The sequence below is a fragment of the Phasianus colchicus genome, chromosome 1 (assembly GCF_987193195.1).
Source record: "Phasianus colchicus chromosome 1, bPhaCol1.hap1.1, whole genome shotgun sequence".
Classification (NCBI taxonomy): Eukaryota; Metazoa; Chordata; class Aves; order Galliformes; family Phasianidae; genus Phasianus; species Phasianus colchicus.
The window spans coordinates 90711344-90723789 of NC_143436.1; the positions used below are offsets into that span (position 1 = coordinate 90711344).

Consider the following 12446-nt stretch of genomic DNA (forward strand, 5'->3'; position numbering starts at 1 on the left):
GTCTGCTGTGGTATTCTGCTGCTTTCTTTTTTTTTTTCCCTCCCTCAAAAGACTGCAAAGGTGGCTGTCTGGAGGCAGAAAGGAACTAGCTGCTTATAGCTTGTTATTGTCAAAATAAACTTTGGAGAGTTCTGTTTGACATTTACATTTACTAAAAAATTTACATATTGTCCCCCACAAATCTGAGTCTATGAACAGAACTCTACACAAACCCTTCAAAACTTAATTGCCACTTTCAAGACATTGATGAGGTCTTTTGCATTCAAATTGGTATCTGCTGCCAGTCTTCTGCCTTAGAGCATCTACAATTACATTAGAACTCTCAAACACATTTCCATTTACATTTCTTTCTGATACCAGATATTCTAAAGAGCATTATTCTTCCCAAATGCCTTGATCATTCACTGCAGAAGGAGAGCACAGTGTTGTAGGTATGCAGTTAGAACTACTTCCCAGCTGGAAAGGGGAGGTGTGCATCTCAATTACAAGCAAATTTGCCTTTGAAGACATGTAGTGTGGGCAGGAAAAAAAAACGCTGCAGTCTAGTAATGCAGCACTGTCCACAAAAGGATTAAAGCACTAGCTTTAAAAAAAAAAAAAAAAAAAAAAAGCTAAAACAAGTAAACAAAAAAGTCAGTGAAAACAAGAGATTTCTGAGTAATTGCTAAGTTTTTGCCATCTTATAATATGAACTCATGATCATGTTTTCTTGTTCTATCTTTGATAAGAGGGATGACATTTTTTCCCCTAGAAGCTGTCATGAAAGACTTTGAAAGGAAGCTTGTTTTCTTATCCTGTATGTCAATGTCTCTTGAAGTGCTTTCAGGCCAGAGAGGGAGCTGTACAGGTATTGCCTTTCCCCACCCGCAAAGGAGCAGCTCCAACCAACTGTGGGCCCTATGTCTTGCTCTTGTCCTGGCTTATCTTGCTGCTATTTCAGCACGGGGAGGTGACAGATAAGAGGTTGAACTGGCAGTGTTACCACTTCTACTTGAACATAACTTGGAAATTATTTCTTGTCTCTAAACTTTGCTTGAACTCACCTATAGAATTTTGCACTACTGATGCAGTGCATCTTGCTCCCTGACTATTGGCTAAAAAGGCTGGTAGAGGTGCAGGGGATTTGAGTTTGTGTGGTTTGTTTGCTTTTTGTCACTGAAACTCCTTTGTTTATGATTCATGGCTCTGAGATTCCCAGAACAGCAGCTGAAGAACCTCTCAAGATAGAATCGTTTCCCCTTTGATAGTAACTGTACTGTATAAAATCCCTTGCTACCTAATCTGCAGAAAGATTGAGCTCCACCTATCTTATTTAGGCCCTTAAAAGAATTGTTTGGTCTTCTTGTGTCAAACACAAAAAGTTAGGAGATAACAGTAATGTGACTTTCACAGGCTTTGCCTTAAAAAAAAATCCATTTTAGTCCCTTGAGTATTAATGTTAATGATTAAGCTGCAGGACAGGGTCTGTACAGCTTGAGGTACATGCCACCTGGTGGTATTAGCAGTGTGCCTCCTTCAACAAGAGGAATGAAGTAACATGGCATCAGGACACTCTTAGCTAAAGAACTGGTAGAACTGGGAGCATACTTTCCCCAATAGCAGTCCCACAGCATGAAATGGCAGTTTTTCCTTCTCCATGTATATTGTACAGTATATTGGAAAGAAATATGTTAATGCTAAGCTGCTAATAGAGAAAATTCCCCATTAATATTGGGATGAGGAACAGAACAACCAAACAAAAAACACTGTTTTCTGGTGAAGATGTTCAGGTTGTCCAGAGAGATTGTGGAGTCTCCATTCTTGTAGATAAAAAACCAACTGATTGTGGTGCTGAGCTGTTGTTGATGCTGCTTTGAGGAGGTTGGACTAGATGATTTTCAGAGGCGCCTTTCAACCTCAACTTCAAACCTCAATCTTCTTGTAATTCTGTAAAATAAATAAATAAATATAATAATAAATAATAATAATAAATAATATCTGTTGTATGCTGTTCACTGCATTTTAGTGGTAACGTGCATGTTATGAGTGCCTGTTATTTTCCTGAAGATTGGCACTAAAGGTTTTGCATTTGGAGAGAGAAGGACTTTGTGTTTGGAATTTTTGGAGCAAAGAATGTGCACTCTTTTCAAAACTCTTTTATTTGGGAAAAGTGTTTGCTGTGCACGTCAGCTGGCCTTGTACAGAAGAAATGATGTTCCTGTTAATACTGGACTCAGTATCAGTGCATTGCAGAGCCAATCTGTCCATGTCTATTGCTATATGTCTGGACGTGTGTTGATTTTTTATTCTTGGTGAAAAAGAGGATATTCCTGGGAAAATCTAGGCCTAGAATGTCTCTAGGTATGTCTGATTTTTTGAAATGCTATATGTTTTTCAGCTTAATATTTTTCTCTTTCAGATGAACTTGGTTTACACGACCTCCTCTTTCTCCAAATTTTATAAGCAGTCCACTGTTACAGAAGTCAGGTAAAACTGTGGTAAATGCATTCGTATTTTTGCTGGATGATATGTGATACAATGAGCCCACAAGAGAAGCCTGTTTTTGGTTGCTGTGATTTAATCATTCTGATAATCACTTATACTGATAGCAAAATAGAAGTATAACCTGCACCAATTCCTTTCATGCAAGTAAGGGCAAACTAAAGTCATTTCAACAGTTTGTTTTCTGCAGGGTAAATGGAAATTTAAGGTTAATTTAAGTTACGCAGAAATAATATCCCTGAAGAAGTATGGTGATATTTTGGCTGATAAGTCATCAATACCCTGATGTTTAGCCACGCTAACATGCTGTTACAACAAAACCCTATATTATTTACATTACAGAGTTTGGTGTATTTTATAGGTGTTATTGATATTAAATTGTTTTGTACTGACTGATGTCTTTGTACGGGAGAAAGGAAAAACCTCTATGCTGTGATAAAGTATGTTTACTTTAGTATTAAAAGTGCAGTTGATGTGAAAGGATTAAGTATCTCAATCCTCATAAACTAAGAACAGTTTTGGAACATGAGTTTCTGGCTTATGTTTGATTTAAGGAATTTTCTTCTCATCTGATGGGCAAAGATTGATGTGACCAGTTTCAGCATCTAAAGCATTACCTAAGTAGTGTAGAAATTGGTTCTTGCACATTACAGTACTCAGTACAGCGTGAGATGCACTGAGATGCAAAGTTCTGCATTTCTGGAGATGGCAATTGTACCATTTCTCTTGCGATATTTAGGAGGTAATCCAGTCCTAACTCAAGTAGTTAGGACGTTTTTGGCAAACCACAAAAGCCAGAAAATCATCCTAATCAAGATCCTCAACTGGGCATAAGACGTGTTTTGGGTCTCCTTTCTTCAAAAAATAAAATATTCATTATATCAAACCAACAAGACGATTTGTAAATGAGCCATATTGTTCAAAAGAAGCATGTGTTAAGTGTCTAGTCTTCAGAAAACTTTCAACGTGACAGTAATCTGTAGGACCTTCTTATTTCAGTAACAACAATAATGGAGGCCTTCTTATTCACTTCTGGATCGTATTTGTGGTACCGCAGGCGAAAGGCCAAGCACTGTGTGAGGACTGTGTGGCTGCCATTTTAAAGGATTCTATTCAGACAAGCATCGTTAACCGGACCTCAGTGGGAACTCTTCAGGACCTTGCAGTTGACATGGACTCTATTGTACTAAGTGGTTAGTATTAGTACATGTCCCTGTCCTTGAAGGGACGCTTTATTTATTTTTTTTTACCCTTGGAGTTAGAGATTCTATAAATATACCAGCATCTCTATTCTGTGCTTCTCATGGGGTGAGAGGGGCTGGTGGTGTAGAAAAGACAAGACTGGAAGTCAAATTAAGGTACAAAAGCAATCCTTCCTGTACTTGTTTCTCTTCTAATTCTGGAGCTAAGCCTGACACCATGCAGCCAACTTAGATTTGACTTAGGCTGTGACTTAGAAGGTGCCAAAAAGTGATGGGTCTCTTTCTATGCAAAGATCAAACTTCAACCCACTCCACTGAAAAGGAGATTCTTTTCACACTTTTATTAGAGTTAATAAATAAACAGTATACATATATATTGTAAAGCTGCCTATTCATTAAACAACTTCTATACGCTATGCCATTCCTGTTTAGGGAAGAAATTAGCAGGGAAGGATTCAAGACCCTGTTTAATGTAATTAGTTACAATGTAGGTTAAGATTTTTAGCTCTGTGAACAAAGGACAGATCAAGCTTTATGTGAATAAACCTCCCCAGCTGGAAGCTGGAAAATAACTTGAGATCAAGGGTGAGGAAATCACTTCCTAGGTACCTATGCCTCAGGCCTTCAATTGAATTGGGTTGCTTAATTGAGATGCAGTCCCTTTGTTCCTCAGGCCCTGAGGTTTTGTCTGCAGCTATGACTGATGCTTCCAAAGCAGCTTGCAGGTTTTGCAGAGATGGAATAGGCTCCAGCAGTTTTCCTCATTGAGACAGCTGTTTCATTCTATGTGCTTAGTACTAGGATTAGCGTGATAGAATCAAACACTGAATTCTATTTTTTGTGCAAGTGGGAAGACTCACGTGACCTTTCTTCTGTGCAGCAGGTCTTCGATCAGATTACTGGTCAACAACAGGAACAGGTAATTCACCATTTTGGCAGCTTCCTGGCAGAGGTAGAGAATGAGTTCTAATTCATGTCTTAAGACTCAAAGGTACTGCTCAGTATTAATTTAAAAGGGTTAAATTCAGCCCTGGCATTTCTTGCTTACTTGCTGTTAAAGTGACCAAGAGTTTTGCATGTGACAAATACAGAAACTATCTGCCTTCATTTTGACTGTTAAACTTTGACAGTATCAGTGGCATGGTGGGGAATAAGCTTAGCAGTTGTTTGCCAATTATTCTATGCTGAAAAGAATATAAACTTGTTCTAATCTGGGTGGTACTGAATTTAAATCTGTTTATTGGCTTTTACCCTGAAAAATAACAAAGCTTTTGTCTATCCTTTATCCTACTTACTCCCTTTTCGCCAAGGTTAATGATGCATTTTTCTTTTAAATGAATTCCCTAGCAGAAGTTAGTCCAAGCAGTTCAATTTAGCCGGGGTAATGGGAGACACTGCTTATTCCTGTCTGATTTAGTGTTTTAAACCTCCCTGTGAGAATCTTTGCTGGTATGCAGAGACTTCACAAGCAGACAAGAGGAGTTCAAAAGTAAGTCACGGCTCTGTTTGTTAGCACGTGCAGTAGATACCTAGAAAAAAACACTGCTAGGCTAAGCATTAATATACTAACCAACTTTGATGAGCTATCTGTTAAGTCTTCGATTTAGTGGCTGTCAGTCAGACAGGGGCTTGCTGGTATCTCTTGCTCCTTGACACAGGCTTATTCTTCTTGTCAAATCACACTCTTTCAATTTTTAAGGTCTTTATTCCCCTCCATATCTATGATTTTTGAGACATTAACTTGTATGAGGGCTGCTCTGAAAGTGACGCTCCCTATTTTATTATACTGGCCCACGAAGTCAGAGGCAGATGTTGGTGGCATGGCAGTAGACGCTGAACCTTCTTGTCAATATTCTCTTACATTCTGTTGCCATGTGACAGATGGCAGCAGAGGGGCAGTCTGACAAAATGCAATCTGGCAGTGAATCATAGAATAGAATGACTTGGGTTGGAAGGGACCTCAAGGATCATCAAGCTCCAACCTCCCTGTTGCAAGTGGGATCACCAGCCTCTGTATCTAATACTAGACCAGGAAGTGAGTATGAAACTAAGGTATGTCACTGAATTCCTCACTTTGAAAAAAGTGGCACTCACTGGTGTTCATCGATGCTAGCTGAATGTTTATGGAGACCAAACAGTAGATGTGAGCACAGTGAGGCAGTAGGTGATACATATGGCGACAGTGAGTCACCTCTGCAGATGCGTACAAGTGCAGCATGCAGGCTCTTGTTCATCGTTGGTAAAAATGCATAGCTAATGGTAGTGACTGTGTTGAAAAACAGTGTTTTGTAGCTGAGAATTTACTCTATCAAATAGTGTCATTGTGCTCTTTGTATCTGTTGTAATTTCCAGGGTAATAAATAGGAAATGTTACTTTCAGAGCAACCTACTTAAATTGTATTGTTGCCTTCTAAAATGGTCTGTCCAAACAACACAATCCCACAGACTATTTTTTTCTTAGTATCCTTTTTCTTAATATTTCCAGATGCTTTCCTGAACACATATAGTTGGGAGTTTACATTTAAGATAATGTCATCAGACAAGATGTAATGAAACTAATCTTTCCAGTTATTCCAGAAAAAAATCTGGTAGTAGATTTCCTGCTATGAGAAATGTAGCATCTGATGATCTTTGGTTTATGTTTTGCCCTTCACAGTCAAGTCATATTAGTGCATTACAGACAATCCTGCAGCTGACTTAAATACTTTTTTAGTAGTTCAAATTCCAAAGCTCACAATTTATTGTAATATTTCTTTTGCACATCTCTTTATGGACATTTTAATTACGAAACAGAATTAAATTTGTTGCTCGCTTGCATTGCAACTTCATTTTCCAGTTCAGTGTTCCAAGGCGGAGGAATAGTTCTTAAAATTTCATTTATTTATTGATTAGGATTTAACCTATTATTTTTCAGATAAAGGGATAAGGATGGCCTGCCATGTTCTAAACATCTTTCAAAGACTAACAGTGCTGTCTGTCACAGCTGACAACTGTTATCTATGAGTAGTGCTTGTATCAGTGAAGTTGCAAGAGAACAACAATATGAATTGCTGTGACAGTTCAGAAAATCATATATTGATGCAGTTTCATTTGCTAGGTTCCCTTGATTATGTCTGCTTAGGTCTGTAGAATATGGTGAAAAGATGGAAGTGGGATTAAGTACATCTTCAGCAAGTTTGTTGATGACATCAGGCTCAGTAGTGCTGTTGATAAAACAGAAGGAAGGGATACCACCCAGAGTGACCTTGAAAAGCTTGAGAAGTGGACTTACGTGAACCTAATGGGGTTCAACAAGGCCAAGTGCAAGGTGCTGCACTTTGGCAAAGGCAATAGCAATATGTGTACTGTCCGGGAGAAGAACTCACTGAGAGCAACCCTGTGGAGAAGGACTTGGGGGTCTTGGTGGATGAGAAGCTTGAGGCAAGCCAACAGTGTGTGCCTGCAGCCTGAAAGGCCATCTGTGTCCTGGGCTGCATCAAAAGAGGGGTGGCCAGCAGGGAGAGGGAGGTGATTTTTCCCTTCTGCCTATGCTTGTGAGGCCCTAGCTGGAATGCTGCATCCAGGTCTGGGACTCTCAGCACAAGAAAGACATAGAGCAGTTGGAGCAGGTCTAGAGGAGGCCACAAAAATGATCAGAGAGCAAGAGAATCTTTCCTATGAAGATATGTTCAAGTAGCTGGGATTGTTCAGTCTGGAGAAGAGAATGTCTGGGGAGACTTCTCTAGGGTCTTCCAGAGCTTGAAGGGAGCTTAGGAGGCATATCAACTTTTTACATGGAAAGATAGTGGTAGGACAGGGAAAAATATTTTTAAACTAAAAATGGGAGATTTAGTTTAAATGTTAAGTGGAAATTCTTCATACAGAGGGCAATGAGGCACAGGCTGCACAGAGAAGCTATAGCTTCCCCATCCCTGGAGGCATTCAAGGCCAGGTTGGATGTGGCCCTGGGCAACCTGATCCGGTGTGTGGAAGCCTTGCCCATGGCAGGGTGGTGGAACTGAATGGTCTTTAAGGTCCCTTCCAACCCAAGCCATTCTATGGTTCAATGACTCTATGATTACTTCTAACACCAGGGCTAGGTCTGAATTCTGTGTGTCATGCCCTTTACCAGCAATGAGCTAGTCAGACTGCAATTCACTTCGTAGCAATAATGACAGTAATAGAATTCTAAGGAATTTCTGTTGATTTAAAACTGGCTGCTTTAGGGGGTGAGAAAATATGCAGAAAGAAGTACTGTTAAAAAAAAAAAAAGTTACTGGAAAGAGTTTAAAAAAAAAAAAAAAGGAAGAAACAATAGTTCAACCAAAGCCCCAAGTAGTTATAACTGTAATTGAACTCAAATGGCATGTGACTCTGACAAAATGTTCTCAAGCATTTATAGCATTAGTTTCAAGATTGTAAGTTAAAAGTGGAAGTTGGGCAAGGCCTGCCTCTTCCTATCTTGAACATCCAGCGATTAAAACACCAGCATTCAATCTGAGTTGATGAGTGAGAGCACTGTGAAAATTTGCCCTAATTGAAGTTCCACTAATGTAACTATTTCAGACACTTGTCTCCTTAGGAGGTAGAGATTCATGCAAATATCTGAGTTTTATTTTTGCTAATTTGCTTGTTTGCTCCTTCTCACCTTTCAAAGTGCTATGTTAAGAGTTCTATGTATGACCAAACAAAAAAATCCCTAAGCATTTTGCTGAATGGGGACTGCCACATTTAATTGAAACAAAGACCTCAATATGTTTGACTTGAAAGCCATGCTTTGTTCAACTTAGTTTGAAAATTTTATGTAAGTAGGGTAACTTTTTGGTGATTTCTTTCTAATATATGATATGTTTTTGTAGTTGTTTTTTAATAAAAACAGTTTGTGTAGGATAGGTTGTACTGTCTATTTTTTATAGCACAGAATCACTTCCAACCTGTTTTAATAGGTGAATCTGAACATTTCCTAGGGAATAATTGTTTGTTATTTATCCTTTTAAGGTCCACAGATCTTTGTTAACTGTGGACATGTGCTGCACAAAATGCAGAACTTTTGTACCAGTTAATAGTTACAGCCATTTATTTACTATACTCTTTGCCATGCTCTTTAGCTTTATGAATAGACTTCTCCTTTATCACAGACTCTTAAGTAGAATAAGAACAGTGAGTGACACAGACTCCTTTGTTTTCCTATTTGGATATTATAGTTAGGCTTTTTTTTTTTTTTGTACTCTGCAAGGATTTAAGAGTTTTCGAGCAGGTTTCCAGCACTGAAAATGTGATGTTTCCACAGGAACAAATTGTATGTATGATCTGCATGCTGATCGTCTACATGAGCATTTTCCTCTGGATATCCATGCTACCTCTGGAGGAACTATCTGCTATCTTAAACTGATAGCATTAGTGGGTCATCTTATTCGTCTTTCAGTAGTATCCCTTCAGATTGAAGCAGATAACTGCATCACTGATTCACTAACTATTTATGACTCTTTGATGCCAATCAAACATAAGATACTGTATCGGTGAGTATATGTTCTCACTGAGAATTCATTGAAAATCTTTTCTGAAGATTTGTTGTATGATTATTATTATTTTTGCTTTGTTTAAAATATCTCTATGCACACAATACCAGAAATACTTTTTTTTTAAATCCCTGTAAAGAAGTGGAAAAGTTAAAGAAACCTTTACATATTCTTCAGATTCTTCTTTTTCAAGTAGAGTGCATCTTCACATGCGTTATGAAATATGAAAAGTTCATGCATTAATGGATGGAATTTTCTCTTTATCAGCGGGAAACAGATGTTAACTGGAAGAAAGTGTCATAATTTCTTCCTGTAAGGGAACTTGTCTTCCACATAAGTTGGGCTTGTTTAGCTTGGAGAAGAGAAGGCTCCAGAGAGACCTCACTGGGGCATTCCAGTATTTGAAGGGAGCTTACAAGCAGAAGGAGGACTGAGTTTTTACACAGTGTGATAGTGATAGGACGACTTTAAACTAAATATTTAGGTTAGATGTTAGGAAGAAACTTTTTACTCTAAGGGTGATAAGGCACTCATACAGCTTGCCTAGGGAGTTTGTGGGTGCCTCATCCCTGAATACATTCAAGGACAGGTTGCATGGGATCCTGGGCTGCCTGATCGAGTGGTTGGCAACCCTGCTTATAGCAGAGGGTTTGGAATGAAATGAGTTTTCAGGTCCTCTCCAGCCTAAGCCATTCTAGGTTTCTGTCAGTAGAGATCAGTGGTGTTTCTAACTGGTCCAATTAGAGGCACTTCTGAGTTTAAATGTATGGATTCTTTTTAACTAAGCTTTAAAGTACACAAGCACTGTAGCAGGGAAAAATTCAAAATGGGAACAATGTGTTACTGATGCAAATTACTCCTTTCTTCCCCCCTCTAGGGCTTGCGAACCCGCTGATTCTTTGGTGTCACTTGTGTCCACGAATAATCTGATGCTGGTAATATTTAAGGCAGCACACATAAAGGAACAGAAGGGATTCCATGGCTATTTTGAGGTCATTACGCAAGAAAGTGAGTTTGTTACATGTGGAAATGCATTTGTTGTATTTCCTACCTAAAAGCCCTAAGTGGCTATCATGTTCCTTACTATGAATAAATGACTCCTTACAATTATGTATCTCAGTATTTCCCTATATTCCTATCCCTCCTTTATCTCCTCTGCATTACTAAGTGGCTCAGGAGTAATTTCAGCTGTTCAGATTAGCAGTCTACCAGAATGTAGAAAGCTGAACCAGCATTGACTGAACTTAGTAGTCAGAGCTGCAGTGTGCCAGTAGGTGGAGTTGTTATTCCAGATGTGGCAGTGCTCGGGCCTTTCTCCTGATTTGGGACTCGGTGATAATGTTAAAGGTGGAAGGACCTCAGCACTGAGAATGACTTTTAGAGAGAAAAGCTTCAGTAGCATTTGATTGTTGATCTCTGCTTCCTCAGTACCACAAAGGAGTCAGTTATGTTTGTTCATTAAGACTCTTCTGCCTTTTATTGAATTAAGCTTGAAGAAATGGGTCACAGTCATAAACAGTATAAGGAACCTCAGCCTTGTAGCATAAAGACAAAAGTATAACACAATCCAGAAGTGGAAATGAAGCTGCAATTAAGCTGCTCAAAAAGGCACTGCTTACTTTCAGTGGTGAGAGTGATTAAGCACACTGAAATACCATCATAAAAGCACGTGATTAATTTTGCATCTTAAGTAACTTTATGTTCAGGGTATGTTGTTACTTGTTTGGTTTTGTTTGCTTTTAAACTGTCTAAATGCATTGATATGTTATAAAAATACATTTTGGCTTCCTGGAGGCTGATAATGCTTCACACTGTTTTCTCCTGGTCCCACAGAGCTAAGACAGAAGTCAACATCCCAGTAAAAGGCTCTCTTTAAGAAGGAAAAAACACTGTCATTCCCAAACCTCTGAGATAAAGCCTAAGTTTGCAGTCATTTCTGACAGCCGTAGAGTATCCAGTGGGCAATATGAGCTTACTCTGTTGCATGTGCCTCTCATTAAGCACAATCTCAGCAAGCATTCTTGGAGTTTAAAACCTTTATCTGTTTGCAACACTGGGAAGGGTAATTCATGACAACTTGAAACCAGATAAACATAACTCCTAAGCTGTCCAGTTTTACAGAGAATTATTGGTAAGATTTGAATGCGTAGCTAACTAAATGCTTTGCTGGAAGTTGTTTTACCATCTTTTGTCTCTCTTTTTTTTTTTTCTCTCTATAGGGTGTGGAAAAGCCATATTAACAAAAGAGAAGATTGGCTATGAAGGGAGAATCACAAGTCCTTATTACCCAAGCTATTACCCTCCAAAATGTCTTTGTGCATGGAACTTCCAGGTAACACAGATTTCTAAGTGCTGTTACTTGTTTTGAGAACACAATGCCTGGAAATATAGCAGAAACAATTGAGAAGAGGGTAATCTTCATCCTCATAGATGTGTCAGTTTCTAGAATGGCACAGCTAAATAGCTGTCTGCACTCACTTGGTTTTGTTTTCAGTGCATTTATTCTTAATGTAGAAAACACTCTTCCTAAGTTAACACTCTTCCTAAGTTGTCTGATTCATTACAAATGTAAAGTGCTGAGAAGAAATAAATTTTGACATTTAGCTTGCAGAATTGCTTCACTGCAGAAAATGTAGAAATTAAATATTTCTTCTCCTCTTTCAAACTTCTCAAATTGGAGGAAAAATGAAGAGGATGAAAAGGAACCTTTTTCCTCTAATCTCACTAGTATTGCTGCTTCTCTGATAACTTCTTTCAGTCTATTTTCATTATGCATAATAAATAGGATTGTTCTCTTCTAAGATGGTCTGTTCAAACAACACAATCCCACAAACTTTCTTAAAATCCTTCTACTTAGCTTTTCAGCCACTTTCCTGAACACAAATCACTTGAAGTTTATTTTGGTTAAGATAATTTTATTACACATTTTCTGATGACATTAGTCTTTCCAGTTACCCAAGAAAATCTGATAGTAAATTTTCTGCTATGAGATGATCTTTGATTTATGTTTTGCCCTTCACAGTCAAGTTAGTGTATTACAATCATCCTGTGATTGACTATGGCAAACTTTAGTCATTTTTAGTAGTTCAAATTCCAAAAGTCACAGTTTGTTTTAATGTTTCTTCTTCATTGACCTTCAAATGCATAAACTTATATTCTGCTTGTTTGGATTTCTGGATGGTTTTGATGACTTGTTCTTTATTTAAGGTGTTGCCCTCCTTCTTTATGAGGGGTGGTGTTTCTAAAGTTATGAATAACATATATT

General features: G+C 38.3%; 1 protein-coding gene and 1 long non-coding RNA gene across 4 annotated transcripts in view; one reads left to right on the forward strand and one right to left on the reverse strand.

Annotated features, from left to right (window-relative positions):
- The window catches only part of TMPRSS7 (transmembrane serine protease 7), a 32078-nt gene that overhangs the window by 8342 nt on the left and 11290 nt on the right, over window positions 1-12446 (forward strand). For 2 of the 3 annotated variants that reach the window (XM_031589982.2, XM_090152147.1), the window contains 6 exons: window positions 2399-2466; window positions 3481-3674; window positions 4564-4602; window positions 8953-9181; window positions 10059-10189; window positions 11401-11513. In XM_031589982.2, the coding sequence (XP_031445842.2) occupies window positions 2399-2466; window positions 3481-3674; window positions 4564-4602; window positions 8953-9181; window positions 10059-10189; window positions 11401-11513 (774 nt within the window). The remainder of the gene's footprint in view (window positions 1-2398; window positions 2467-3480; window positions 3675-4563; window positions 4603-8952; window positions 9182-10058; window positions 10190-11400; window positions 11514-12446) is intronic. The other variant, XM_090152136.1, reaches the window with a different exon arrangement.
- Window positions 1293-5858, reverse strand: LOC116226924 (uncharacterized). The gene is made up of 3 exons (XR_004166431.2): window positions 5254-5858; window positions 4549-4626; window positions 1293-1926 (listed from the first exon to the last, which is right to left on the reverse strand). It is a non-coding gene; the product is annotated as an uncharacterized LOC116226924 (long non-coding RNA).